Source organism: Salvelinus namaycush, chromosome 3 (genome assembly GCF_016432855.1).
Source record: "Salvelinus namaycush isolate Seneca chromosome 3, SaNama_1.0, whole genome shotgun sequence".
Lineage (NCBI taxonomy): Eukaryota > Metazoa > Chordata > Actinopteri > Salmoniformes > Salmonidae > Salvelinus > Salvelinus namaycush.
In genome coordinates this window covers 54,287,215-54,313,535 of record NC_052309.1, presented here as the reverse complement: position 1 = coordinate 54,313,535, position 26,321 = coordinate 54,287,215, and the positions used below count along the sequence as shown (strand labels likewise).

Here is a 26,321-nt window from a genome sequence, read left to right as displayed (position 1 = left end):
TTATAAGTTGTTTGCTCAGTGGGAAATGAATATCCAACTAGTCAGTGACAACTGTGTGGAGTGTGTGTCAGCAACTGTGTGAGCTTATTACAGTATTAGACACCATGTCCTGGGATATCCTATGATCTTCTAACGACTCTTGTAGCTTGTGAGCGTCAGAGCAAAACATGTGCATGTTCGTTAGAGTCTCAGCTTTTCGCGGATAGCTTTTACATTGTTTGTAGTTCAAAACATTCGGGATCCCGCCCTTGTCTCACAAACACCGCTCTAGCTCAGCCCCCGTTAAATCATGTTTTATGTATGAACCAATCACTGGGGGACACGAGTATTACCAGCTGAGCATATTAAGCCTAGAAGATCGTGGAGCTCTAGCACCCACTAGCAGCTGCCTAGGCTACCTTAAAAGGGAACAGGCTCAGTCATCAAATTTGATTAAAATATTGTGTTAAAGGCAACTTTCATATTACCATTGGTAAATAATATGACCAGTGGCCAGTATGTACAATTTTAGAGGTACAACAAATTTGAAATGCAGTTTGATCTTTCTCATAGGTGAGAGGTCAGGTGTGAGGGTAAGAGGAGTTAACTGTGGTTAGGCGGTGTGTGTGTGTGCGCTGGGTGGGGTGTGAGCCAGATCCTGCTCCAGAGGCTAAATGGAAGCCAAGACAAACAGTGGACCTGGCATTTCCTCTGTGGTAGAGCAGAGCAGACACACACCCACCCGACCAAGGTGTGGAGATGAACGGGTTGGGCTGTGGGATTCCACAAGAGTGACAATATGGGTGTGTGTCTCTGACTCCTGTGCTTGCACCGTGTATGTAGCCTATTTTTCTGTACATGAAGGTCTCTAATGGTTATTTAGCAGCTGCAGGTTTGACATTTGAAAACATATCTGTGCTCTGAGCTTCCTGCCTGCTGGCTGTCTGTGCCAGCCTCTCTCAGGGTCAGTGAGAGGGCCATGTAGTACTGTGGCCTACAGTACAGTGTGCCGTTTGGTCCTGCCAGACTGCATACCTGCCCTGTCTAGGCTAGCTACACCAGCTCTCAAATGGCTGGCTGATGGTAAACATTACAACATCGTACGGATTTTCCATCACTACTAACCACACTTGTCCCCCATCCAAAACCTGTGTGTGTGTGTGTGTGTGTGTGTGTGTGTGTGTGTGTGTGTGTGTGTGTGTGTGTGTGTGTGTGCACACGCGCGCCTACGTGTCCAAACCCAACACAAACAGTATTTCACTGGAAAGAACACAGATGTGCTTTTGAGATTAGGTTGTTTATGAGTTTGGCTAATCTTAACACAGAATATAATCTGACTGACTGAAGGCTTCTCAGTATGAAGGAAGTTTCAATCATTTATAAAAGATAGAGGTAGATTACAATGCTTTGGTTTTTCTCTGAACTCAATGAAACTAAATATACTGGGTCGGTACAACGACAAAACATCCTCTACAACTGCAGGTAGCCTAGTGGTTAGATAAGTGGGCCTGCAACCAAAAGGTTGTCGGGTAGTATACCAAGAACAATGGGGGAAAAAGTGTGGGTATCCTATGTGTCATCTCCTGCCTTTGTGTCCTTAAGAAAAGCACTTAACACTTTAAAAACGTGTTTTTCTTTACGTCAAAGCGTTATCACAGCGCATATGAACAGCTGTCATCGCACTAATATTACAGTCGCATGTCAAACCGTTCACTCTAATATCACTCGAAAGTTTTCCCAGACTCACCCTGCAGACAGACATCTGGTTAGTGGTGAGGGTGCCAGTCTTGTCAGAGCAGATGACAGAGGTGCAGCCCAGGGTCTCCACAGAGGGCAGGCTGCGGACGATGGCGTTCTTTTTGGCCATGCGCCGGGTCCCCAGCGCCAGGCAGGTGGTGATAACAGCGGGTAGACCTGCGGGGGTAAGAGAGGCAGGATTGAATAGAGTGGAATGGACCGATACAGTACAGTAACATGGACAGTAGTGGTGCACGGGTCAGCTGTTTGTTCACCAGCAGTCGCCCACAATTGCTAATAACCCATCCACAACCGCCCAACTAGTGAAAATCTGAGACCCGTACCCGACTCTAACCTGCAAATATAGAAAATGCACTGTAGGCTAGTCAGAGATGGCGTAACGATTTCTTGACAGGAGGTTCGGGGTTTTTTGGTGCCTAATTTAGATATGTTTCTGCTTATAATTTCTGACATTTTGGTAGGCTATTAGTTATTCAACTTAATAATTAGATACGGGAAGCTTCTCTTCTGTCATTCTTTTCTTCTTTTCTTCATTCTTCTTTTTGCCTCAGTCGATCGAAACTACATTACCAAATGTATGGGGACATTCGCTCGAACATCTTATTCCAAAATCACGGGCAAAAATATGGAGTTGGTTCCCCCTTTGCTGATATAATAGCCTCCACTCTACTGGGAAGGCGGTCCACTAGATGTGGAAACATTGCTGCGGGGACTTGTTCCATTCAGCCACAAGAGCATTAGTGAGGCCTGGCTCGCAGTCGGCGTTCCAATTCAACCTAAAGGTGTTCGATGGGGTTGAGGTCAGGGCTCTGTGCAGGCCAGTCAAGTTCTTTCACACCGATCTTGACAAGCCATTTCTGTATGGAGCTTGAAGAAAGGGCTTTCCCCAAACTGTTGCCACAAAGTTGGAAGCACAGAATCATCTAGAATGTCATTTTTCGCTGTAGCGTTAACATTTCCCTTCACTGGAACTAAGGGGCCTAGCCCGGACCATGAAAACAGCCCCAGACCACTATTGATTTTAGGATTGTGTGCAGCTGCTCGGCAATGGTAACCCATTTCGTGAAGCTCCCAATGAACAGTTATTGTGCTGACATTGCTTCCAGAGGGAGTTTGGAACTTGGTAGTGAGTTTTCCAACCCGAGGACAGATTATTTTCACACACTTAAGCTCACAGAATGGGACCGCTGAGTGCTGGTGTGGCCTACCACTTCGCGGCTGAGCCGCAGTTGCTCCTAGACGTTTTCACTTCACAATAAAAGCACTTACAGTTGACCGGGGCAGCTCTAGCATGGCAGACATTTGACAAACTGTCTTGTTGGAAAGGTGGCATCCTATGACTGTGTCACATTGAAAGTCACTGAGCTCTTCAGTAAGGCTATTCTACAGACAATGTTTGTCTCTGGAGATTGCATGGTTGTGCTCTCAATTTAATACACCTGTCGGCAACGGGGGTGGCTGAAATAGCCAAAATCCACTCATTTGAAAGGGTGTCCACAAACTTTTGCATATACAGTGCTTTTGGAAAGTATTCAGGCCTTTACTTTTCCCACATTGTTAAGTTACAGCATTATTCTAAAATTGATTTGTTTTTTCCCCCCTCATCAATCTACACACACACACAATACCCCATAATGACAAAGAAAAAACTGATTTGACATTGTTGAATATGTATAAAAATAAAAAAAATACATTTACATAGGTATTCAGACCCTTTACTCAGAACTTTGTTGAAGCACCTTTGGCAGCGATTACAGCCTCCGGACTTCTTGGGTATGGCGCTACAAGCTTGTATTTGGGGAGTTCCTCCCATTCTTGTCTGCAGATCCTATCAAGCTCTGTCAGGTTGGATGTGGAGAGTTGCTGCACAGCTATTTTCAGGTCTCTCCAGAGATGTTCGAGTGGGTTCAAGTCCAGGCTCTGGCTGGGATACTCAAGGACATTCAGTGACTTGTCCCAAATCCACTCCTGCGTTGTCTTGGCTGTGTGCTTAGGGTCGTTGTCCTATTGGAAGGTGATCCCTCGCCCCAGTCCGAGGTCCTGAGCAAGTTTTCATCAAGGATCTCTGTGCTTTGCGCCGGTCATCTTTGCCTCGATCCCGACTAGTCTCCCAGTCCCTGCAGCTGACAAACATCCCCACAGCATGATGTTGCCACCAGCATGCTTCACCGTAGGGATGGTGCCAGGTTTCCTCCAGACGTGACGCTTGGCATTCAGGCCAAATTTTTCTTTGCTCAGACCAGAATTTTTTTTCTCCTCATGGTCAGAGTCTTTTGGTGCCTTTTGGCAAACTCCAAGCGGGCTGTCATGTGCCTTTTACTGAGGAGTGGCTTCCATCTGGCCACTCTACCATAAAGGCCTGATTGGTGGAGTGCTGCAGAGGTGGTTGTCCATAGGAACTCTCGAGCTCTGTCAGAATGACCATTGGGTTCTCGGTCACCTCCCTGACCAAAGCCCTTCTCCACCGATTGGCCGGGTGGCCAGATCTAGAAAGAGTCTTGGTGTTTCCAAACTTCTTACATTTAAGAATGGAGGTCACTGTGTTCTTGGGGACCTTCAAATGCTGCAGATATGTTTTGGTACCTTTCCCCAGATCTGTGCCTCGACACAATCCTGTCTCTGAGCTCTACGGACAACTCGTTCGACCTCATGGCTTGGTTTTTGCTCTGACATGCACAGTCAATGGTGGGACCTTATATAGACAGGACCCCCCCATGAATCAGGTGTGCCTTTCCAAATCATGTCCAATCAATTGAATGTACCACATGTGGACTTCAATAAAGTTGTGGAAACATCAAGGATGATCAATGGAAACGGGATGCATCGGAGCTCAATTTTGAGTCTCATAGCAAAGGGTCTTACAGTACCAGTCAAAAGTTGACACACTCAAGGGTTTTTCTTTATTTTTACCATTTTCTACATTGTAGAATAATAGCGAAGCCATCAAAACTAGGAAATAACACATATGGAATCACGTAGTAACCAAAAAAAGTGTTAAATAAATATATATTTTTATTTGAGATGCTTCAAAGTAGCCACCCATTGACTTGACAGCTTTGCACACTCTTGGCATTCTCTCAACCAGCTTCACCTGGAATTATTTTCCAACAGTCTTGAAGGAGTTCCCAGATATGCTGAGCACTTGTTGCCTGCTTTTCCTTCACTCTGCAGTCCAACTCATCCCAAACCATCTCAATTGGGTTGAGGTCATCTGATGCAGCACTCCACCACTTTCCTTTGACAAATAGTCCTTACACAGCCTGGAGTTGTGTTGGGTCATTGTCCTGTTGAACATTTAAATTATAGATAGTCCCACTAAGTCCAAACCAGATGGGATGGCGTATCGCTGCAGAATGCTGTGGTAGCCATGCTGGTTAAGTGTGCCTTGAATTCCAAATCAGTGTCACCAGCAAAGCACCCCCACACCATCACACCTCTGCCATGCTTCACGGTGGAAACCACACATGCGGAGATCATCCGTTGACCTACTCTGCGTCTCAAAGACACGCCGGTTGAAACCAAAAATCTCACATTTGGACTCAGACTTCCACCGGTCTAATGTCCATTGCTCGTGTTTCTTGGCCCAAGCAAGTCTCTTCTTATTGGTGTCCTTTAGTAGTGGTTTCTTTCCAGCAATTCAATCGAAGGCCTGATTCACGCAGTCTCCTCTGAACAGTTGATGTTGAGATGTGTCTGTTACTTGGGCTGCAATTTCTGAGCCTGGTAACTAATGAACTTATCCTCTGCAGCAGAGGTAACTCTGGGTCTTCCTTTCCTGTGGCGGTCCTCATGAGAGCCAGTTTCATCATAGCACTTCATGGTTTTTGCAACTGCACTTGAAGAAACTATCAAAGTTCTTGAAATTTTCCACATTTCCACATTCCACAATGATGGACTGTCGTTTCTCTTTGCTTATTTGAGCTGAGCTCTTCAGTAAGGCCGAGTAAAAAATAAATAAAAAAATGTTATTATGGGGTATTGTGTGTAGATTGCTGAGGAATTGTTTTTATTTAATCCATTTTCGAATAAGGCTGTAATGTAACAAATAGTGGAAAAAGGGGTTTGAAAACTTTGATAGCTTAACTTTTTCTGCCCGTTACCAAAAAGCGTTTGGTGATTGGTGTGTAGGCAATTTGGAGCATGTAAAGTTGGGCCCTAGAGCTTAGGCATACGCACTAATGACATAACCTAAAAAATAATGAAAGAATAATCTTAATGTAGCCTATAAATATAAATTGTACAAGAATTATACATTTATATATTTTTTGCATGTATTGTTCTCTTTATTCAACTCACGCATCACTAATGGAAAGCATAGGATAATTCATTTTTAACATGGAATTTAGAAAGTGAGAGAAAAAAAAGAGAAGGGGGGGGGGGGGGGGTCGAGAGAGAGGCAGAGGGAAGGAAATAAGCTGTTCTCACATACCCTCAGGGATGGCGGCCACAGCCAGGGCCACAGCGATCTTAAAGTAGTAGATGGCCCCCCGCATCCAGGAACCCCCATGAACCGGGTCCCCAAAATGCCCGATGTTAATGACCCAGACGGCCACGCAGATCAGGGAGATGACCTTCAAGTTCAAAATATTGTCTGTTTTTTGGTGAAAATTGACATTTGTCTTGGGACTTCAAGTCACATGGCTCATACACATCACAGCAAACACAGACAGAAAACGTGTAGATATGATAGCACAATAAACTAATACAACAATCATAGTAAAACCCACCTTGGAGAGCTGCTCTCCGAACTCATCCAGTTTCTGCTGCAGAGGAGTCTTCTCCTGCTCCGTGGCAGCCATCTGGTTCCGGATTTTACCGATCTCCGTGGACACGCCGGTGGAGACCACAATGCCGATGGCTCGCCCCGCAGCAATGTTAGTGCCCTGAGCAGGAAGAGGAGGTTAGCACAGAGTTAATATGGTGATAGAGTACACACTGATATCAAACCATGCATACCACATCCATATGGGACCACTACTTGCAACTAACTCCTTCAGGTACGCAGATTATCTGCTGAACACATCTAAAGAAATGATGCATAGAGAACCGAGCTGCAACCACACACACACACAGCTGATTCAAAAGGGAGAATTCCTGATATGGCTGAGGAACGCAGAGAGAGATAGTGTGCCTGTGTGTGTGAGTGTGAGAGAGACATTGATTGTGTGTGTGAGAAAGAGAGAGAGTAGAGTTGGCTCCAAACAGGAAGTGTAGTTCTTACGGAAAACAGCATATTCTTCTTGTCTTGATTGACAGCTCTGGGGTCAGGGACGGGGTCGGTGTGTTTGATAACAGACACAGACTCGCCTGCAGAGACAGATTAATACACACTGTTACACAAGATCCTACAAGCCATTAACAGTAAGATGTTAAACAGATTTTACAACATCGTATTTAATCGTAAGAGGAACACCTAGGCCAGAGGTTTAATCTTATTCTGTATTTGTTTGACAATGTTCTCGACTGTTTTAAAAGTCTATTCTACTCGGCCCATCACATTCGCAGCATGCTTTGGAATCTCACAAGATGCAGCAAGTCAGTCAGCCAACCACCCAGTCAGTCAGTCAGGTTTATATGGATCCCCATTAGCTTTTGCCGAAGCAGCAGCTATTCTTCCTGGGGTCCACACAAAAACATAAAAAACAGGACAAGTAACAAAATGGTGACAGTCAGTCAACCAGCCAGCCTAGCCAGTATGTAGCCTACCTGTGAGAATAGACTGGTCCACTCTAAGGGTGGTAGACTTGATGGAGGTGATCCTGATGTCAGCAGGGACCTTGTCACCAACTAGACAACACAACAATACAGGCTGGGTTTAGAAGAGAAGACAACAGATTGTTTATAACTAAGTCATTGAATGAAAGCATTCGGTTAACATTCTACAGAGGGAGAAAGCAGAAGCGAGGGGGAGGAAGAGAGAAAGAAAGCAAAACGTGTGTTTGATTTTAAATGACTATATCTTTGCTCTCTGTAGTGACCTGGGAACATTTTCTACCTGCAATGCAACACATTTCTAAATGGCAAATGTGTTCAATTATAGCCATGGTAATAATGCAACTCAGTGGAAGGTCAGATCCACTCCATTAGCGTGTCGTGGAACACACAGAAGGCATAGCCCCTCATCGATTATACCTTATCGCGAGTTCAGACGACTCGAATATACAGTCTTAAATGGAGGAAGACACTTAGCTGTATCAGATGGTGAATTAGTTATATTTGACAAAGTAATCGAACTCTGATAGGCCTTTTCTGTAAGCTACTATCGGAACGCCACATCAACATAACTATTGCCTACATTCATTCACATCAGATCGTTTCCTCCTTGTGCTATAATAACCTATTAATGCATATGGGACTTTGTATGGTACACCTCAATTCATGATGAACCCCATTAACTTCCTTGGTCGTATTCCATAAAGGCTCGGCTTCCAAGCCGGTGAGGTGGAGCCTACCCACAGAGTGATTACGCCCTCCTCTGGCAAGGAGCCAGTGTAGACTATCATTAGTAGGGTATATGCTTATGGACAGTAGGCTACACTTACATGTAGACAGCCACGTTTTTTAAACAGGCTATGCATTATTAGAAATCATCCACTTCGTCACATGCATTTTGAATTCGAGCAAAGGACCGGCAGTGAACAGTTTTTTCCTCAAAAGAAAAAGCTTGATGCAAGGGGGGCTCGAACCCATGATTAAAGTGCACTATCAATTTCAAGTCAACCACTTTAGCAGTGCGTTCCACCTGGAAGTGATGGTGATAATGTTACATGACTGCTATTTGATGAATCCACAAGGCTCTCCGTTGTCATAAGGACTTCATTTGTCTTTCTCTTTTTTTTAAGCACATGGATGTGTGTGAAACAGATAACAAACAACATTATCACATTTTTGTTTAGTAGTAGCCTAGTCAAGGACACGTCAATGCAATATTGGCACACAACATTCTGTTACAGACCAACGAAACAAATGTTAAGATTGAAGATTTAAAATATCCCACTAGTGGCCAGGGTTTACCTATTTTGAGAAATATGCCATTGGTTGGTGGATATAAAGTCAAAGATCTTTGATAGGCTGATGAATAATTTGTTCCAGGATATAATCACGTAGTGAAGTTAGCATGGGGCTAATTAATGTTTGCCATGTTATCCGATGGAACCAGCTACAATTTAGTGTTGTCACGTAAATCAACGATTTCAATTGGCTGATACACATCGAGTCTGAGAAACTGTTTACATTGAAATGATTGCTTATGTTCGTAAATATGGCTCAATCTTCTTCTATAATAAAAAATATATCTTCAAAGTAAGAGGTTTACAACAAGTCAGAAGGAGCCCGAAATCTTCAAAATTAGAGCTATGTCTCAACTGATGTTGAGCACACAATCAATATGCCATTCTGTAATGGTTTGAAGTTGCTTGGTTTGCAGAGGTAAACACATAAACACAGCATTTTGTACCAGATGTTCTCCAGAAAGGGCCAATCCTGTCCTCAGACAGCCTAATTAATTGCTATGCAGTAAAACACTAAAACAAGGCCAGTAACAGAATGCACCAAGTACGCTTTTCAAGGTGATTCCTTTGAAAAGGCTCCATCTTGTCTTTTTCCTTGTCTGGTAGTGCAGGATGATCATTATTTGGCAAGGCAACCTGACTGTGATTAGTGATGTTCCATGACCTACAGGGTGTGGGAGCTTTATTTGGCCTCCCATCTACCTCCATCAGGAAGTGAAGCACAGACCAAACCCAAGGTATTGATTAAGGACATTTCAGCACTTCATAATCACATACATGAGTGCATAATGAGTAGGACTATGGCAAACCTCTAGTTTGATGATTTCCGAAAAGTAAATCAGATTCCCCTATAATCATGCCATTTCCATGTGTTTTGTGCTTGGCGTTCTCATCTTCATACATTATGACAAGTTCCCAATCTCTTACATTGTATCAACACTCCATTTCACTCTTCCTCAACAACCAGAAAGAGAGATGGAAAGATAAAGAAAAAGATAGATTGAGAGGTGTGTGTGTGGGAGCAGTAGCTCCACAGGAGGCAGGCAAGGCATAGGGCAGCAGCAAGAGGCTTTTGAAACTCCCACTCCCAGCATCCTCCTCACTTACTGTATGTAGTCCTATCGCCTCCAACTCACCCCTCGCTCTTCTCCATTCGCCTCCCACAGATGTTCTTTCCCTCCCTCTATCTCTCCTGTTCCCACTCATCTCTATCCATCTTTCTATTAAGATTTGCCCAGACGCAATCTAAATGCTAATACCAGAAGCATTAGAACATATTCTATTTCAGATGAAGAATACGTACCATACCATAATGCAGCCTACGCCATTTACTGTATGAGAGCAAACTAAACTGTTAGGCCCAATACCAGGCATCAACATTAAATGGGTCTCGATGGAACCTTGCGATTCATCTAGTAAAGTGTGCTAACAGGGATAGTTCACCCAAATTACAAAACAATATATTGGTTTCCTTACCCTGTAAGCAGTCTATGGAGAAGGTATGACAGCAATCCATGCTTTGGTTTTGTTTACCTGGCGTACCAATATGTAATTTTGTTATTTGGGTGAACTATCCCTTTAAAATCAGAATACGCAGTTGAAAAAATAATAAAGCAGAGACCCCCTCTGTTTTGCTAAAAAGCATAGGGATGGGCCTGGAGAAATGTAACCACTCAAATGCATAGAAAGAGCTATGGATGCAATGACTGACCATCCATGAAATCAAAATTAGTTTTAACCATGTTGAGGCTATACAGTGTTTGCTTACATTTACATTGTTTTTCTCCGATGTTTGTAAACAAACTTATTTATTTTGGGCTCTCATGGAGTGTGACAGTTGAACTAGGCTCATGAGGCATTTATAAAGTTATATTCTTCAAGAATCAAATGGTATATTATTACATTTCTAAGTCCAAAAATGGATGTAGCAACTAAGGGTTCTAGCTTTAACTTTACTTTCACTCCTGTAACTAAGTATTGATCAGACCAAACCCTGGTTGATGTGATGGTCTTATTTGATTGAAGTATCTTGAAAGTTCCTACGACCCTGCCTGTCAAGTATAGTTTCCATCTTAAAACTGGGAAAGTTCCACAATCACAACCGTGGCACTTCAGATAATGTGAAACCAGCCAGGCAAGCAGGGTGGAAACTTGTGTAAATATATAGATTTTTTCCCCTCTCTCCTCAAATGCACTGTGGTTGAGAATGTCCTTTTTCTGATCCCTCCAGATCGCTTGTTCTACCCTTCACCTTAAGTTCCCATGGAACCACCACTGTAACGGACACTTGCTAATCCAACATCCAAGAAAGGAAAGACAGATGAACAACGTGCACATCAAGAGAAGAAATGTAACTGCACGCCATTTTCTTCTCAAATTCTGAACATGTTTTTAGCCAGGATCATAGTCTCTCTCAAGATACTGACACTTTTTGAGAGGGAAAATACATAACCCTGAGTGTTTACTCGTGTCTAATAGCACTTAGCAACCAGAGAAAAGGGATGGGTAGATATCCCTCTGATCTTCATCTGCTCAGGCAATACATGCAGAACACTATACCAAGCTGAAAGCCTCTCTATCCTGTATCTGGTATGGTAGGAAATTAGCTTTAACTTATGTCCTCTCACAGCCCACTAACAGACTAACATATTTCATGTGAGTGTGAGTGCGTTCGCATGAACAGTATCAGGGCCCTGCCCTCCACTCAGCAGGGACTGGGTGGGCAAGACTAAATGAACGTCATCAATCATCTACTGTATATAAAGCTGCTGAGAGAGAGGAGCGATACTCTGACAAGCCATCCACAGAGGAGACCCTGGTGCCAGGGACAGACGGGGGTCACACCCCATTTCAACAGAAAATAGTTCCCTCTCCACTCCAGCTTAAAGATGCCAGATTGCCATGGAGATAATAAACAGGAACGGAGTAGCTAGATCTCAGAGCCTGGAAATATCCCAATTGTGTTCCGTGTGTGTGTGTGTGTGTGTGTGTGTGTGTGTGTGTTAACTCTGCACTGCCGGTGGTGGAACAACAAACTGTGAACCTTCATATCCATGCATAACTGACCAAATTATGAAGACAAGCATTGTAATTTAGTATTCTATAACGTGAGTGTGGAAGAGACTAAAAAATTATTGGTTGTCTATCAATAATGGCAAACCACCTGGTACTGACATCTTGGATGGACAATTACAAAGGATGGTTACGGACCATATGTGACTTGCTCCATCATTACCAGTCACATTGACCCCAACATACATTCTGAGCTATATACATTTTTTTAAAGAGATTCAAAGCTTCAAAACAATGTACAGCTTGTGTATCAGTTCTCCAAATTGAGCTCAGTAGAGCTAGTTATAACAGAGGTATCCCTGATCAGCTTTCAGTTTTCAGGGCAGGGATGTTGGCATTCTGCACATCGCAACGCAGTGCTACTGTAACATACATAATTTCTGTTATTCGGCATAACTTGAAGCTTGCTAGCTAGCTGATTAATATGTCTAAAAACAAGTTTGTGGGTGTCCTAGCAAGCTAAACAGCTAGTTAGCTAGCTTGTCAGTTGACTTTTAGCTAGCCAAGGACTCGTTCTGAAAGTTGGATTTTCGTATCACCTGAGGCTTTAAAAGAGTGCTTACGCTTTGATTTCGATATTCAAACTAATTTGGTTGGTTAGAAAACATGTTCTAGTGCAGTGGTCGCCAAACGGTCAATCTTCAAGGCATGTGTAGTAGATCACCAAACATTTCTGTAGAAACGCCAACGATAAAGGCTGATTTAGAAGCCCTGCACACCAGGTAAGCAAAGTGTTCACATTTTGAACCATATAATTTGTCTGAAAAGACTAAACGCCACCTACCTGGTGGACCAGGAGACATGTGGCTTAAATTGAGCGTGCCTGCTGCGCTGGCCAATCGGATAGCTCAAATCATCGTGCCTACAGATTTCATGACCCCGGCCACAGCCAAGTTTGATACTAGCCTAAGTAAGATTTCATAACTTTTAAAATCATGACAAGAGAGACTGTCAAAGAACACAGCAAAGAGCAGCTGTTTGTTTATTCAGCACTGTCAACAGTTTTTATTCAACACTATTACAAAACATAAAATGCAGTTCTCCCTACTTCTGCTTGCGCTGCAAGGAATGAGTAGCCAATTGTGCGCCGCCCTATGGGACTCCCAATCATGGCCGGTTGTGATACAGCCTGGATTCGAACCAGGCTCTGTAGTGATGCCTCTAACACTGAGATGCAGTGCCTTAGACCGCTGCGCCATTCGGGAGTCCAGTATCGATAGCCCTGTGTTTTTATTATTATTAGCAACACGTTGTGTCTATTTTAATATCAAGGAATATTTCACTTTCTCCGGTCATAGGAACAACATGTATTTGTGCATGAGGCAGATGTGGTGTGACTCGGGTTTCGCCATCAGGTGGAAGACTGTCACCTCTCTGGTCAGTCTCACCAGGGGAAAGGAAGGAAAGAGCAGGGACCGTGAGAAGCAGACCCTCTACTGCTCTCTCCCTCCAACCCCTGAGACTAATGCAGTGCTCAAAACAACTGGGAACTCAAATCTCTGATTTCAGTGCATTCAAGACAACTGGGAACCCAGAAAAGAAACGAGATCCTAATTGTTTTGAACAGTCATCCAACGGGGAATTCCAAGTCGGAAACTGGCATCTTTCTAGACCTCCAACTTGCCGACCCGAAGATCACTCGACATCATGATTTGACCTTGTTTTTTTTCTGCGTTCACAGTTGTCTTGAAAGCACCATGACCATCAGATGTAGGTAGCATTAGTCCAATAAAATAAAAAAACGAAGTATTTGCAAATTATTTCAATTTGTGCTTAGCTGTGCCTCAAGTGCTACACAGACTGATCTATTTTGTAATCAAAGCTCGAGTTTTGAAATATAATATGGTCTGAGAGGAACAATATTGTCAGGACAGGCATATAGCCAATATGGTGTGATAACGTATTAGGCCTACTGCACAAACCTAATTTCTTACAGAACTGTTTTTATTAGGCCTTTCTAATGTAACTTTTTTTATTATTTTTTAATATGCTTGCTTTTTGACGGCAAAAAAATGGCTTGACTCAGAAAATGTTGGTGACCACTGTTCTAATTCTAATAACAGACCATACCAATATTTGACTATAAAAAAGCTGATCAGCGACTAATGTTTATAGCTCATGTCACATTACACCACTCCTATTTGCCATCTCTTCAATCTAAGCCTACAGGAACTTGTGCACCCTCAGGCCTGGAGGGAAGCAAAAGTCATTCCGTTACACAAGAATAGCAAAAACCCATTTACTGGTTCAAACAGCCCACCAATAAGACTGCTACCAACTCTTAATAAACATTTGGGGGAAAAATTGGTGTTTGACCAGATACAATGCTATTTTACAGTAAACAAATAAACTGACTATCAGTACTCTTATAAGGAAGAGCACTCAACATGTATGGCACTAAACCAAATGACTGATGATTGGCTTAAATAAATTGATAAGATTCTGGGAGCTGTTTTATTAGACTTCAGTGCAGCATTTGACATTACCGATCATAGTCTGCTGGTGAAAAAAACATGTTATGGCTTTACATCATCTGCCATATCGTGGATCGAGAGTTACCCAGAACAAAGAGGGTCTTCTTTAATAGAAGCCTCTATAACGTAAACCAGGTAGTTTGGCATACCTCAAGGTAGCCGTCTTGGCCCCTTACTTTTAAAATGTTTTACTACTGGCCTACCACTAGTATTGAGTAAAGCCTGTGGGTATGTTGATGATTCAACATTATACACGTCAGCTTCCATAGCAAGTGAAATAGTCCGTTCTAAAATAGGTGGAAAGTAATAAGCTAGTCATAAATATATAAAAACTAAAAGCATTGTATTTGGGACAAATAATTTGCTAAAACCTAAACCTCATCTAAATAATGTAAATAATGTGGCAATTGAGCAAGTTGAGGAAACTAAACTGCTTAGTGTAACCCTTGATTGTAAACTGACATTGTCAAAACATATTGATGTAACGGTAGCTAAGATGGGGAGAGGTATGAAATCAGAGCAGCATGTTATCACAGACAATCAACAAAAAAGTTCTACAGGACAGTTATCACACCTGGACTACTGCTCAGTTATATGGTCAAGTACCACAAAGAAGAACATAGATTGGCTTACTATTGGCTTAGGTCGATCCCGGAGCAAACATCAATTATTCCGGAGCTAGCCAACTGAAGTGTTCCATCAGCCACTCCTGGCCTACAATCACCTATCCGGACCCGTTTTACTGCCAATGTGGAGCCCCACTGGGCCTTCACGACTGGACTACCGACGTTATCTGCCCGAGGGAGTTATCCAATTGGCACCTCTGTTGCGACGTTACCTGGACGCCCATCTGCGGCCCGCTAATCGTTAGCTGTCTTATCGGCTGCTATCTGAATAAGTCTATCGGACAATTTTTCTTGGGTCACTATATCTATTTGGCCAATTGGATTGATCCCTTCTACCACACGGAACCCCACTAATCTACCGACGGAGGTGGCTAAAAACAGACCTCCATCCTATGCTAGCTGTCTGAATCGCTGTGACCTCAACCAACCTCTACTCACTGGACCCTTATGATCACTCGACTAAGCATGCCTCTCCTTAATGTCAATATGCCTTGTCCATTGCTTTTCTGGTTAGTGTTTATCGGCTTATTTCACTGTAGAGCCTCTAGCCCTGCTCACTATACCTTATCCAACCTTTCAGTTCCACCACCCACACATGCAATGACATCACCTGGCTTCAATGATGTTTCTAGAGACAATATCTCTCTCATCATCACTCAATACCTAGGTTTACCTCCACTGTATTCACATCCTACCATACCTTTGTCTGTACATTATACCTTAACTTTTTTATCGCCCCCAAAAACGTCCTTTTACTCTCTGTTCTAGACGTTCTAGACGACCAATTCTCATAGCTTTTAGCCGTACCCTTATCCTACTCCTCCTCCTCCTCTGTTCCTCTGGTGATGTAGAGGTGAATCCAGGCCCTGCAGTGCCTAGCTCCACTCCTATTCCCCAGGCGCTCTCTTTTGATGACTTCTGTAACCGTAATAGCCTTGGTTTCATGCATGTTAACATTAGAAGCCTCCTCCCTAAGTTTGTTTTATTCACTGCTTTAGCACACTGCCAACCCGGATGTTCTAGCCGTGTCTGAATCCTGGCTTAGGAAGACCACCAAAAATTCTGAAATTTTCATCCCCAACTACAACATTTTCAGACAAGATAGAACGGCCAAAGGGGGCGGTGTTGCAATCTACTGCAAAGATAACCTGCAGAGTTCTGTCCTACTATCCAGGTCTGTACATAAAAAAAAAAAAAATGAACTTCTACTTTTAAAAATCCACCTCTCTAAAATCAAGTCTCTCACCGTTGCCGCCTGCTATAGACCACCCTGCAAAATCTGGACCCCTACAAATCAGCCGGGCTAGATAATCTGGACCCTTTCTTTCTAAAATTATCTGCTGAAATTGTTGCCACCCCTATTACTAGCCTGTTCAACTTCTCTTTCGTGTCGTCTGAGATTCCCAAAGATTGGAAAGCAGCTGCGGTCATCCCCCTCTTCAAAGGGGGAGACACTCTTGACCCAAACTGCTACAGACCTATATCTATCCTACCCTGCCTTTCTAAGGTCTTCGAAAGCCAAGTCAACAAAAAGATTACCGACCATTTCGAATCCCACCATACCTTCTCCGCTATGCAATGTGGTTTCAGAGCTGGTCATGGGTGCACCTCAGCCACGCTCAAGATCCTAAACGACATCTTAACCGCCATCGATAAGAAACAATACTGTGCAGCTGTATTCATTGACCTGGCCAAGGCTTTCGACTCTGTCAATCACCACATCCTCATCGGCAGACTCGACAGCCTTGGTTTCTCTAATGATTGCCTCGCCTTGTTCACCAACTACTTCTCTGATAGAGTTCAGTGTGTCAAATCGGAGGGTCTGTTGTCCGGGCCTCTGGCAGTCTCTATGGGGGTGCCACAGGGTTCAATTCTTGGACCGACTCTCTTCTCTGTATACATCAATGATGTCGCTCTTGCTGCTGGTGAGTCTGATCCACCTCTACGCAGACGACACCATTCTGTATACTTCTGGCCCTTCTTTGGACACTGTGTTAACAACCCTCCAGGCGAGCTTCAATGCCATACAACTCTTAAATACGAGTAAAACTAAATGCATGCTCTTCAACCGATCGCTGCCTGCACCTGCCCGCCTGCCCAACATCACTACTCTGGATGGCTCTGACTTAGAATACGTGGACAACTACAAATACCTAGGTGTCTGGTTAGACTGTAAACTCTTCTTCCAGACTCACAATCATCTCCAATCCAAAATTAAAACTAGAATTGGCTTCCTATATCGCAACAAAGCATCCTTCACTCATGCTGCCAAACATACCCTTGTAAAACTGACCATCCTACCAATCCTCGACTTCGGTGATGTCATTTACAAAATAGCCTCCAATACCCTACTCAATAAATTGGATGCAGTCTATCACAGTGCCATCTGTTTTGTCACCAAAGCCCCATATACTACCCACCACTGCGACCTGTACGCTCTCGTTGGCTGGCCCTCACTTCATACTCGTCGCCAAACCCACTGGCTCCAGGTCATCTACAAGACCCTGCTAGGTAAAGTCCCCCCTTATCTCAGCTCGCTGGTCACCATAGCAGCACCCACCTGTAGCACGCGCTCCAGCAGGTATATCTCTCTGGTCACCCCCAAAACCAATTCTTCCTTTGGCCGCCTCTCCTTCCAGTTCTCTGCTGCCAATGACTGGAACGAACTACAAAAATCTCTGAAACTGGAAATACTTATCTCCCTCACTAGCTTTAAGCACCAGCTGTCAGAGCAGCTCACAGATTACTGCACCTGTACATAGCCCATCTATAATTTAGCCCAAACAACTACCTCTTTCCCTACTGTATTTATTCATTTATTTTGCTCCTTTGCACCCCATTATTTATATCTCTACTTTGCACATTCTTCCACTGCAAATCTACCATTCCAGTGTTTTACTTGCTATATTGTATTTACTTTGCCACCATGGCCTTTTTTTGCCTTCACCTCCCTTATCTCACCTCACTTGCTCACATTGTAAATAGACTTATTTTTCTACTGTATTATTGACTGTATGTTTGTTTTACTCCATGTGTAACTCTGTGTTGTTATGTGTCGAACTGCTTTGCTTTATCTTGGCCAGGTCGCAATTGTAAATTAGAACTTGTTCTCAACTTGCCTACCTGGTTAAATAAAGGTGAAATAAAAAATAAAAATTAAATAGGCAAATTACACTTGACCAACAGAGCAGCACAGCTGGCATTTCTAAATGTACATGGAGGGCCAATAACATGCATGTCAATCTCTCCTGGCTCAAAGTAGAGGAGAGAATCACTGCATCACTACTTGGCTTTGAGAGAGGCATTGATGTGTTGATCGCACTAAACGGGCAATTCAAAACAGCTACACACACAGCTCGGACACCCATAATTACCCTACAAGACATGCCACCAGAGGTCTCTTCACAGTCCCCAAGTCCAGAACAGACTATGTGACGCATGCAGTACTACATAGAGCCATGACTACATGGAACTCTTCCACATCAAGTAACTCAAGCGAGCAGTAAAATCACACACACACACACACACACACACACAGGTATTGTGGATTTTATATTGTACATTTAGGATCCCAGGAAGAGTAATGGGGATCCTAATAAATACTAAATGTGAGCCCGTCACAGCCTGGTTGACATTCAACACGCATACACAAGCTCAGACACACACACACACACAGAGTGTTTCCTATGGCACTGGGGCATGTCATTTACACCACCTCTCCTCCTTTCTCTCTCCTCCTCTACCAGAAACATACACAAGATGGCGAAAAGGAAAAAGAAACAGCCTCGCATCTGAAATCCTCAGTCAGTCAATGGTTGAAGTCATTTCATTCTCAAATCCATGCTACCTGACAATAACACGGTGGCTTCATTCAAGCTAGCACGTTACCCATTCAGAGCACGCAATCCCTTTCCCCTGGTGTGAGGTGCGCAGTGCAGTGATTATGAATGAAAACTGTGATTCCAGTCTCAACCCCTTTTTATCCCACCTCCCGAAGACGTTGCTCTGCTGCTGCTTCTGAGAGAGATCATTAGAGAGACAAAGTCAAGGGTTATAAAAAAAAAAAACGAATCACTTTGATTATGAGACCATGTCAGCACTGTGTGTGTGTGTGTGTGATAAACAGATGTTCTGGAACCAGACAACTTAGTTCTGGAAGCAGACAACAAGACTACTTTTAGACAGAGGGCATAGTGTGAGTGAGTGAGTGTATAGCTGACAAACAGCCAGAAGCAGTGACCAGGTGGTAAAACTGAGAGCATGGAAAAGCCAAGGGAAATTCTGTGGAAATTTAAATAGGGCCCTAAATACAGGGACGACCGCAGCCACTTTGCAGTTTAGCGTGCGTGCACACACACAGCTGTGGTCCTGGCTGGCACCTGTGGGCCCAGAGGAAAGGCTGTTATGTAACTTAGTTTTGAGCAATGTTTCCAGCACTGGAAATGGGGCCTTACACACAAGAGAGTGTAAGGGCAAGCATGTTGGGTAAGGGCAAGCATGCATGGTGAGGGGGAACACAGAAAGACTGCCACTGAAAAGACCTTTCCCCTAACTTGTGACACCAGGGACAGCCTCTACTCACCGGCAATCTCGACAACATCCCCAGGCACTATTTCCCGGGCCTTGACCCTCTGGACTGCCTTGCGATTCATGCGGTACACCTTGGCTATCTCTGGCTCGTACTCCTTGAGAGCCTCGATGGCGTTCTCTGCATTCCTCTCCTGGACCACAAAGAGAGAGCATGAGACGGACAAAGCGAGGGGCAGGTTCAATACCAACACAGAGGCCAAAAGGTTGATACTTTACTGAAGACCCATTTTGTACCATGGTGCAGCGTTTGTATATTCCCGTCAACTTGGAATGAAATCCCAAATGAACACCTACTAGAAAGGCGATGTCTACAAGCTAAATATCCATAGACTGATCTCACCCAGTGCGTTCTCGCTCGCTCCCTCGCTCCCTCTCAAATTTTTCCTTAAAAACCCAGTTTAAAACATCTTATTCTACCTAGCCATCCCTCCTTTTTCTCCTCGTCCCTCAAGGGCCAAAGTGCTCTATTCAGGGACCTATTCTGATTAGGCTTCTTTTCAAAGATCTTCAAATAACACTGAACTAACTGTCTGTAGATCTACAGACTGAAATGAACAAAGACAAGTTTACATTTTAGTCATTTAGCAGACACTCTTATTCAGAGCGACTTACAGTTAAGTGCATTCATCTTAAGATAGCTAGGTGGGACAACCACATACTGTACAGTGCATTCGGAAAGTATTCAGACCCATTTACTTTTTCCACATTTTGTTACATTCAGCCTTGTTATAAAATTGATGAAAAATAAAATCAAATGTAGTCAATCTACACACAATACCCCAACATGAAAAAGCAAAAACAGGTTGAGAAATGTTAAAACATTTATAAAAAATGAAATATCACATTTACATAAGTATTCAGACTCTTTACTCAGTACTTTGTTGAAGCACCTTTGGCAGTGATTAAAGCATTGAGTCTTCTTGGATATGATGCTACAAGCTTGGCAAACCGGTACTTGGGGAGTTCCTCCCATTCTTCTTTGCAGATCCTCTCAAGCGCTGTCAGGTTGGACATGGAGCGTCGCTGCACAACTATTTTCAGGTCTCTCCAGAGAAATTTGATCGGGTTCAAGTCCGGGCCACTCAAGGATATTCAAAGACTTGTCCCAAAGCCACTCCTGCAATGTCTTGGCTGTGTGCTATGGGTTGTTGTCCTGTTGGAAGGTGAACCGTCGTCCCGGTCTGAGGTCCTGAGCAGGTTTTCATCAAGGATCTCTGTACTTTGCTCCATTCATCTTTCCCTCGATCCTGCTGCCACCACGCTTCACTGTAGGGATGGTGCCTGGCGTCTTCCAGACGTGACACTTGGCATTCAGACCAAAGAGTTCAATCTTGGTTTCATCAGACCAGCGAATCTTGTTTCTCATGGTCTTTTAGGTGCCTTTTGGCAAACTCCAAGCGGGCTGTCACGTGCCTTTTACTGAAGAGTGACCATCGGGTTCTTGGTCACCTCCCTGACCAAGGCCCTTCTCCCCCGATTGCGCAGTTTGGCTGGGCGTCCAGCTCTAGGAAGAGTCTTGGTGGTTCCAAACTTCTTCCATTTAAGAATGATGGAGGCCATTGTGTTCTTGAGGACCTTACATGCTGCAGAAGTTCTTTGCCACCCTTCCCCAGATCTGTGACTCAACACAATCCTGTCTTTGAGCTCTACGGAGTGAAGTGTAAGTGTCGGTTGAGGAATTATTAAATTGAGATGAGGGTGATTATTTAAGATACTCTTTGAAGAGGTAGGGTTTCAGGTGCTTTCGGAAGATGAACAGGGACTCTGCTGTCCTAGATTCAGGGGGAAGCTGGTTCCACCATTGGGTACTAGGACAGAGAAGAGCTTGGACAGCTGAGCGGAAGCTGCCCTCCCGTACGGGTGGGAGGGCCAAGAGACCAGAGGTTGCAGACAACATGTCATCATTCACGGACTAAAAGTCCTACAGAAATGGCATTCACGTCATAAATGGCTTGTTTTACTGGCGCCTCTAGAAGCAGATATGTACATTGTCATACGTATACCAGTATCTTTCCATGGCAAAAATTTTAACACAAAGCAGACAAAACTCTTTGGTCCTTTAATTACCCGCTGTATGTAAAATATTGTGTGCTATAGCTTGGAAAATAAATAAATGTGACTGGTTGACAACATAATGATGTTTGTTTCCAACATTAGGGCTGTTTTTCTAAAGATGTTAAATCTGCCTTGTGTTTTGCTTCATTGCCATGACACTAACGGGTATCACGATACTGGTATCGTCTCGGCACTAATACATGTCCAACGGGGCTATTTAAAAGCTTTAAGAGCTTGGCATTGGCTGTAGTTTGAACTTGGGTTACATGGTTTCCATTGATAAGTCTCTCCTGACCTACAATAAAGTACATCAATAAAGCCCTGCTAACACGCATGATGATCGAAAGCCAAACAGAGGTTATGGTTTCCGTATAGGATAAAGGACACTTTATATAATGACCTCCTCACCCTAAGTGACACACCATAATACCTTGTATTTTAGCACCATCTCATCTGCTATCTGCTCCAGGCAAATACCAGCTGGGTAGGAGCAATACTGTACGCAAACAGGTGAGCAAAGGATACACAAATGTAAATTGTCTGAAAATGCACACACGGTGACATCATACCTCACACATTTTGAGAACAAATACACACTCAATGTGAGTCTTCAGGTGAACATGCATCCACACACTAAGAGAGGGTCTCACCTGCCAGACTCCAATCACAGCGTTAGCGATGAGGATGAGCAGGATGACAATGGGTTCCACGAAGGCTGTGATGGTCTCCTCTCCCTCCTCAAACAGAGCCAGCACCTGGAACACAGACGGAGAGAAATGAGTCTCCTCTACAGATAAAACAGACAGACTCAATAGGAATCTCCTGGACAGAGAGAAAGAGTAGCCTCAATAGGAGTCTCCTGGACAGAGAGAGAGAGTAGCCTCAATAGGAGTCTCCTGGACAGAGAGAGAGAGTAGCCTCAATAGGAGTCTCCTGGACAGAGAGAGAGAGTAGCCTCAATAGGAGTCTCCTGGACAGAGAGAGATTAGCCTCAATATGAGCCTCACACTCTATTTATGCAGCTTATAAAAGACATTTAACTCTTACAGCTCTATAAAAACAGTTTGAAAAATCACAAATTATCAACATTAAGAATTCTTTGTAGAGGATGTAGTCTCCTTGTGGCTTGGTCCTCTCTCCACCTCTAGTGAGTGGTAGTACGTATAGTATATAGGAACTAAAGCCTCTTCCGACCCAAAATGGCAGCAAGGAAATGGATGACGTGTAAAGGCAGGAAGGGGTAGCATTTCTGCATAAAGATCAGCAGTGGCCAAAATACTGAGGGCAACATTCTCCACTAGGGTTGGGGTGCATCCCACATTTGTCATTTAACAAAATTTAACTAGGCAAGTCAGTTAAGAACAAATTCTTATTTACAATGACAGCCTACCGGGGAACAGTGGGTTATCTGCCTTGTTCAAGAGCAGAACGACAGATTTTTACCTTGTCAACTCGGGGATTCGAGCCAGCAACCTTTCGGTTAGAGCGTTGGACCAGTAACTACTAGGCTACCTGCCGCCCCAAATGGCACCCTATTAGCTATTCCGGTTGTCCTTTTATTCCTGTAGGTAAATTGTGGACTTTAACAACATTAAAAAGCTAGGTCCTTATGTATGTGGGAGAGAAGGTGCACAAAGTCACCACTGGAATGCTGTGGATTCGAAGAGGAGACAACGAGATGCACCGTTGGTGATAATACAGAGCTTAACCACATCCCAGTAAAAGTTATCCCCTCCACAGTGAGTATTGAGTTGTGAGGAGGAGCGAGGCGAACGAGGCACGGCAGATCAGTGGCTCAAGCCCCGGTCGATAACTCATCATTCACAGTCGTTTGGGGCTCGCAAATATCCCCTTCACTCCGCTCTGCTGCTCTGTGTAGAGAACATTGATGGAGGGCAACTCCTTCTGATCCATCCTTTCATTCAGCCTACCTAGCCAGCTGAAACGCACACACGTTTCCGTTGCAATTCTGACACTAAGCGAATATTTTTTAGTTTCAGCAGAGAAGAGTTAGAGACAGAAGCATGATGAGAAGGCTCAGGTTTACACAGGGTTTAAGGTATTAGTGCAGGAGTCCATTTCAACTTATCACAGGGGTTTTTCCACAAACCTAAACTTATACATTAAGCGACTCCTACACACATTTAAAATCTCCACCTAAGATTGTTAAAGTAAAAAGCAAAATTCTTCACACACACCACCACCCAAAAAAAGAAAAAAGCGCACAGACAGATGGCTTATTTTGACTGAATGTCCAGATTTCCAACTTTAAGTTCCAACCAAACGGAAGAAAAAAACCAATGCCAAAGACAGTTTACCAAGATGTGTAGGAGAACAAGAGAAGAATGAGAGCCCAATTTAACCAAATTCAAAGGCCACTCAAATTTTTCCCTCCTTTCCTGTACAACCCAAAACCTACACTCCCTTTCTCACATAATGCCATGGAAAAATAAATAAAGGCAAGCTAACCTTTCCTTAGAATCAAATGGAGGAAGTGTACAAATGTTCACGCCGGTTTAATGGGTGAGCCTTTGTGACCTTTAACAAATACAATGAGTGGATAAAACATAAACATGCTCTTTCCATGACATAGACTGTCTACGTGAAAGCTATGATCCCTTATTGATGTCACTTGTTAAAATCAGTGTAGATGAAGGGGAGGAGACAGGTTAAAGAAGGATTTTTAAGCCTTGAGACATGGATTGGGGTCCCGTGTGGCGCTTGCAACGCCAGGGTTGTGGGTTCGATTTCCACAGGGGACCAGTATGAAAATGTATGCACTCAGAACTGTAAGTCGCTCATCTGCTAAACGACAAAAATTTAAATTATGTATGTGTGACATTGAGGGTGAACAGGCAAGACAAAATATTTAAGTGCCTTTGAATGAGATATGGCAGGAGGTACCAGGCATACCGGTCGAGTGTGTCAAAAACTATGACGCTGTTTTTCAAGCGCAATTCTTGATACACAAGTTTCCCATGTGTATCAAGAATGGCCCACCACCCAAAGGACATCCAGCCAACATGACAACTGTGGGAAGCATTGGAGTCAACATGGGCCAGCATCCCTGTGGAACACTTTCAACACCTTGTTGAGCCCATGCACAGATGAATTGAGGCTGTTCTGACAGCAAAAGGGGGTGCAACTCAATATTAGGAAGGTGTTCCTAATGTTTTGTACGCTCAGTGTATATTTTGGGGTGTTTTAACACTTTATTCAGACAGTAATGAAATGAGGTAGAGAAACAAGCAAGCGGGAGAAGGGTGGACGCGTCGATTGAACCCTGGTCTCCGGTGGGGAGTTTAAGTGAAATGTTCCGGGGAGTGTTAACACTACAACGCAGCTCTGCACAGCTTCTGTTACCTTTGAACCTGTAGTGATTGACTTGGTATGGCCCGGTCTATACTCTCCATCCTTATACATGGATAATAGTGATCAAATTGGCTCAACAACAATATCAGTAAAACAATTAAAGTAAAAAGGTAGCCTTATCAGTATTTAATGTTACAAAACTACCGTAAGCATTGTGTCCAGTATAACAGCTATTGAGCCTACAATGGTAAACTTGAGCATTCTCCCTCTTCTGCTACTTCTCTCCATAGTAATGTACAGTATATGATTATATCATATTGGAGCCTGCTTCAAAACAACACAGCAACACTTTCTCCTCTGTTCTGCTCCTGTCGCCTGGTTACAAGGCTCTTTATTATCATCATGTCATGCAAAGAGTCAGGGCAGGTCAATATCTCCATTAACATATTCAAATAGGCACACAAATGAGTTCCACATTGAGGTTTGGCCCTTGTATAGGTTAGCCTCTCCTTCAGATACTACCGCAGGTCACTTTCTCCACCAGCACTAGCAGGCACTGCACCGAGAGTTCACATGTTGCTGTTCTCTTGAGGCCTGGCAAAGTTACTGCTACTGTCCTTTCCAACAACAGTTTTAAATGACTGACTGATAGGATTGATCCATAAAGGATCCATCAGCATCAAGTTTCAAAGGATGTACGGGAGTTTTTAAACAGGGCGCTCTCAAATTCAGGGGGAAATGATGGTACTCTCAGAAAGCTGAGTAGTGAACCCGACTCAGCGCTGCTTGGTATATAGTAAAGCTGTGGGAGCTGTAGTGGAGCCAACCTACGCAGCTCTGCTTGGTATATAGTAAAGCTGTGGGAGCTGTAGAGAACCCAGCCTAGGCAGCTCAGAGTGCTTGGTGTAGTATATAGTAAAGATGTGGGAGGTGTAGTGAAACCAGCCTACGCAGCTCTGCTTGGTATATAGTTAAGCTGTGGGAGCTGTAGAGAACCCAGCCTAGGCAGCTCAGAGTCTGCTTGAAGAAAACCTCATCTCCAAAACAGAAACTTCAGGAAATTGAAAAAAAACTACCATATTTTACCATTAATGAACATACAGTTTCGAAACCTTAGAAGCTATTTTGAATACATTTGTGGTCCTAGTCATGAAATGTTCAGTACATTGAGGAAAGCTACTGCTTCAATACATGTAAGACAATGAAAATGTGCAAAAATGGAGTTACAAGGTTCAGACAGCAACGATAGTAAAGCTGTGGGAGCTGTAGTGAAACCAGCCTGTGGCTCAAAGTCTGCTTGGTATATAAACTCAGCAAAAAAAGAAACGTCCCTTTTTCAGGACCCTGTCTTTCAAAGATAATTCGTAAAAATCCAAATAACTTCAGAGCTTCATTGTAAAGGTTAACACTGTTGCCCATGCTTGTTCAATTAACCATAAACCATT

At 43.5% G+C, this 26,321-nt stretch overlaps 1 protein-coding gene across 1 annotated transcript in view; it reads right to left on the bottom strand.

Annotated features, from left to right (window-relative positions):
• The window catches only part of LOC120032619 (sarcoplasmic/endoplasmic reticulum calcium ATPase 1-like), an 80,603-nt gene that overhangs the window by 34,147 nt on the left and 20,135 nt on the right, over positions 1 to 26,321 (bottom strand). Inside the window, exons 4-10 of the mRNA XM_038978791.1 lie at positions 22,215 to 22,319; positions 19,502 to 19,640; positions 7,444 to 7,524; positions 6,959 to 7,044; positions 6,465 to 6,620; positions 6,167 to 6,308; positions 1,727 to 1,893 (exon numbers count right to left, since the gene is read on the bottom strand). Of these exons, the coding sequence (XP_038834719.1) occupies positions 1,727 to 1,893; positions 6,167 to 6,308; positions 6,465 to 6,620; positions 6,959 to 7,044; positions 7,444 to 7,524; positions 19,502 to 19,640; positions 22,215 to 22,319 (876 nt within the window). The remainder of the gene's footprint in view (positions 1 to 1,726; positions 1,894 to 6,166; positions 6,309 to 6,464; positions 6,621 to 6,958; positions 7,045 to 7,443; positions 7,525 to 19,501; positions 19,641 to 22,214; positions 22,320 to 26,321) is intronic.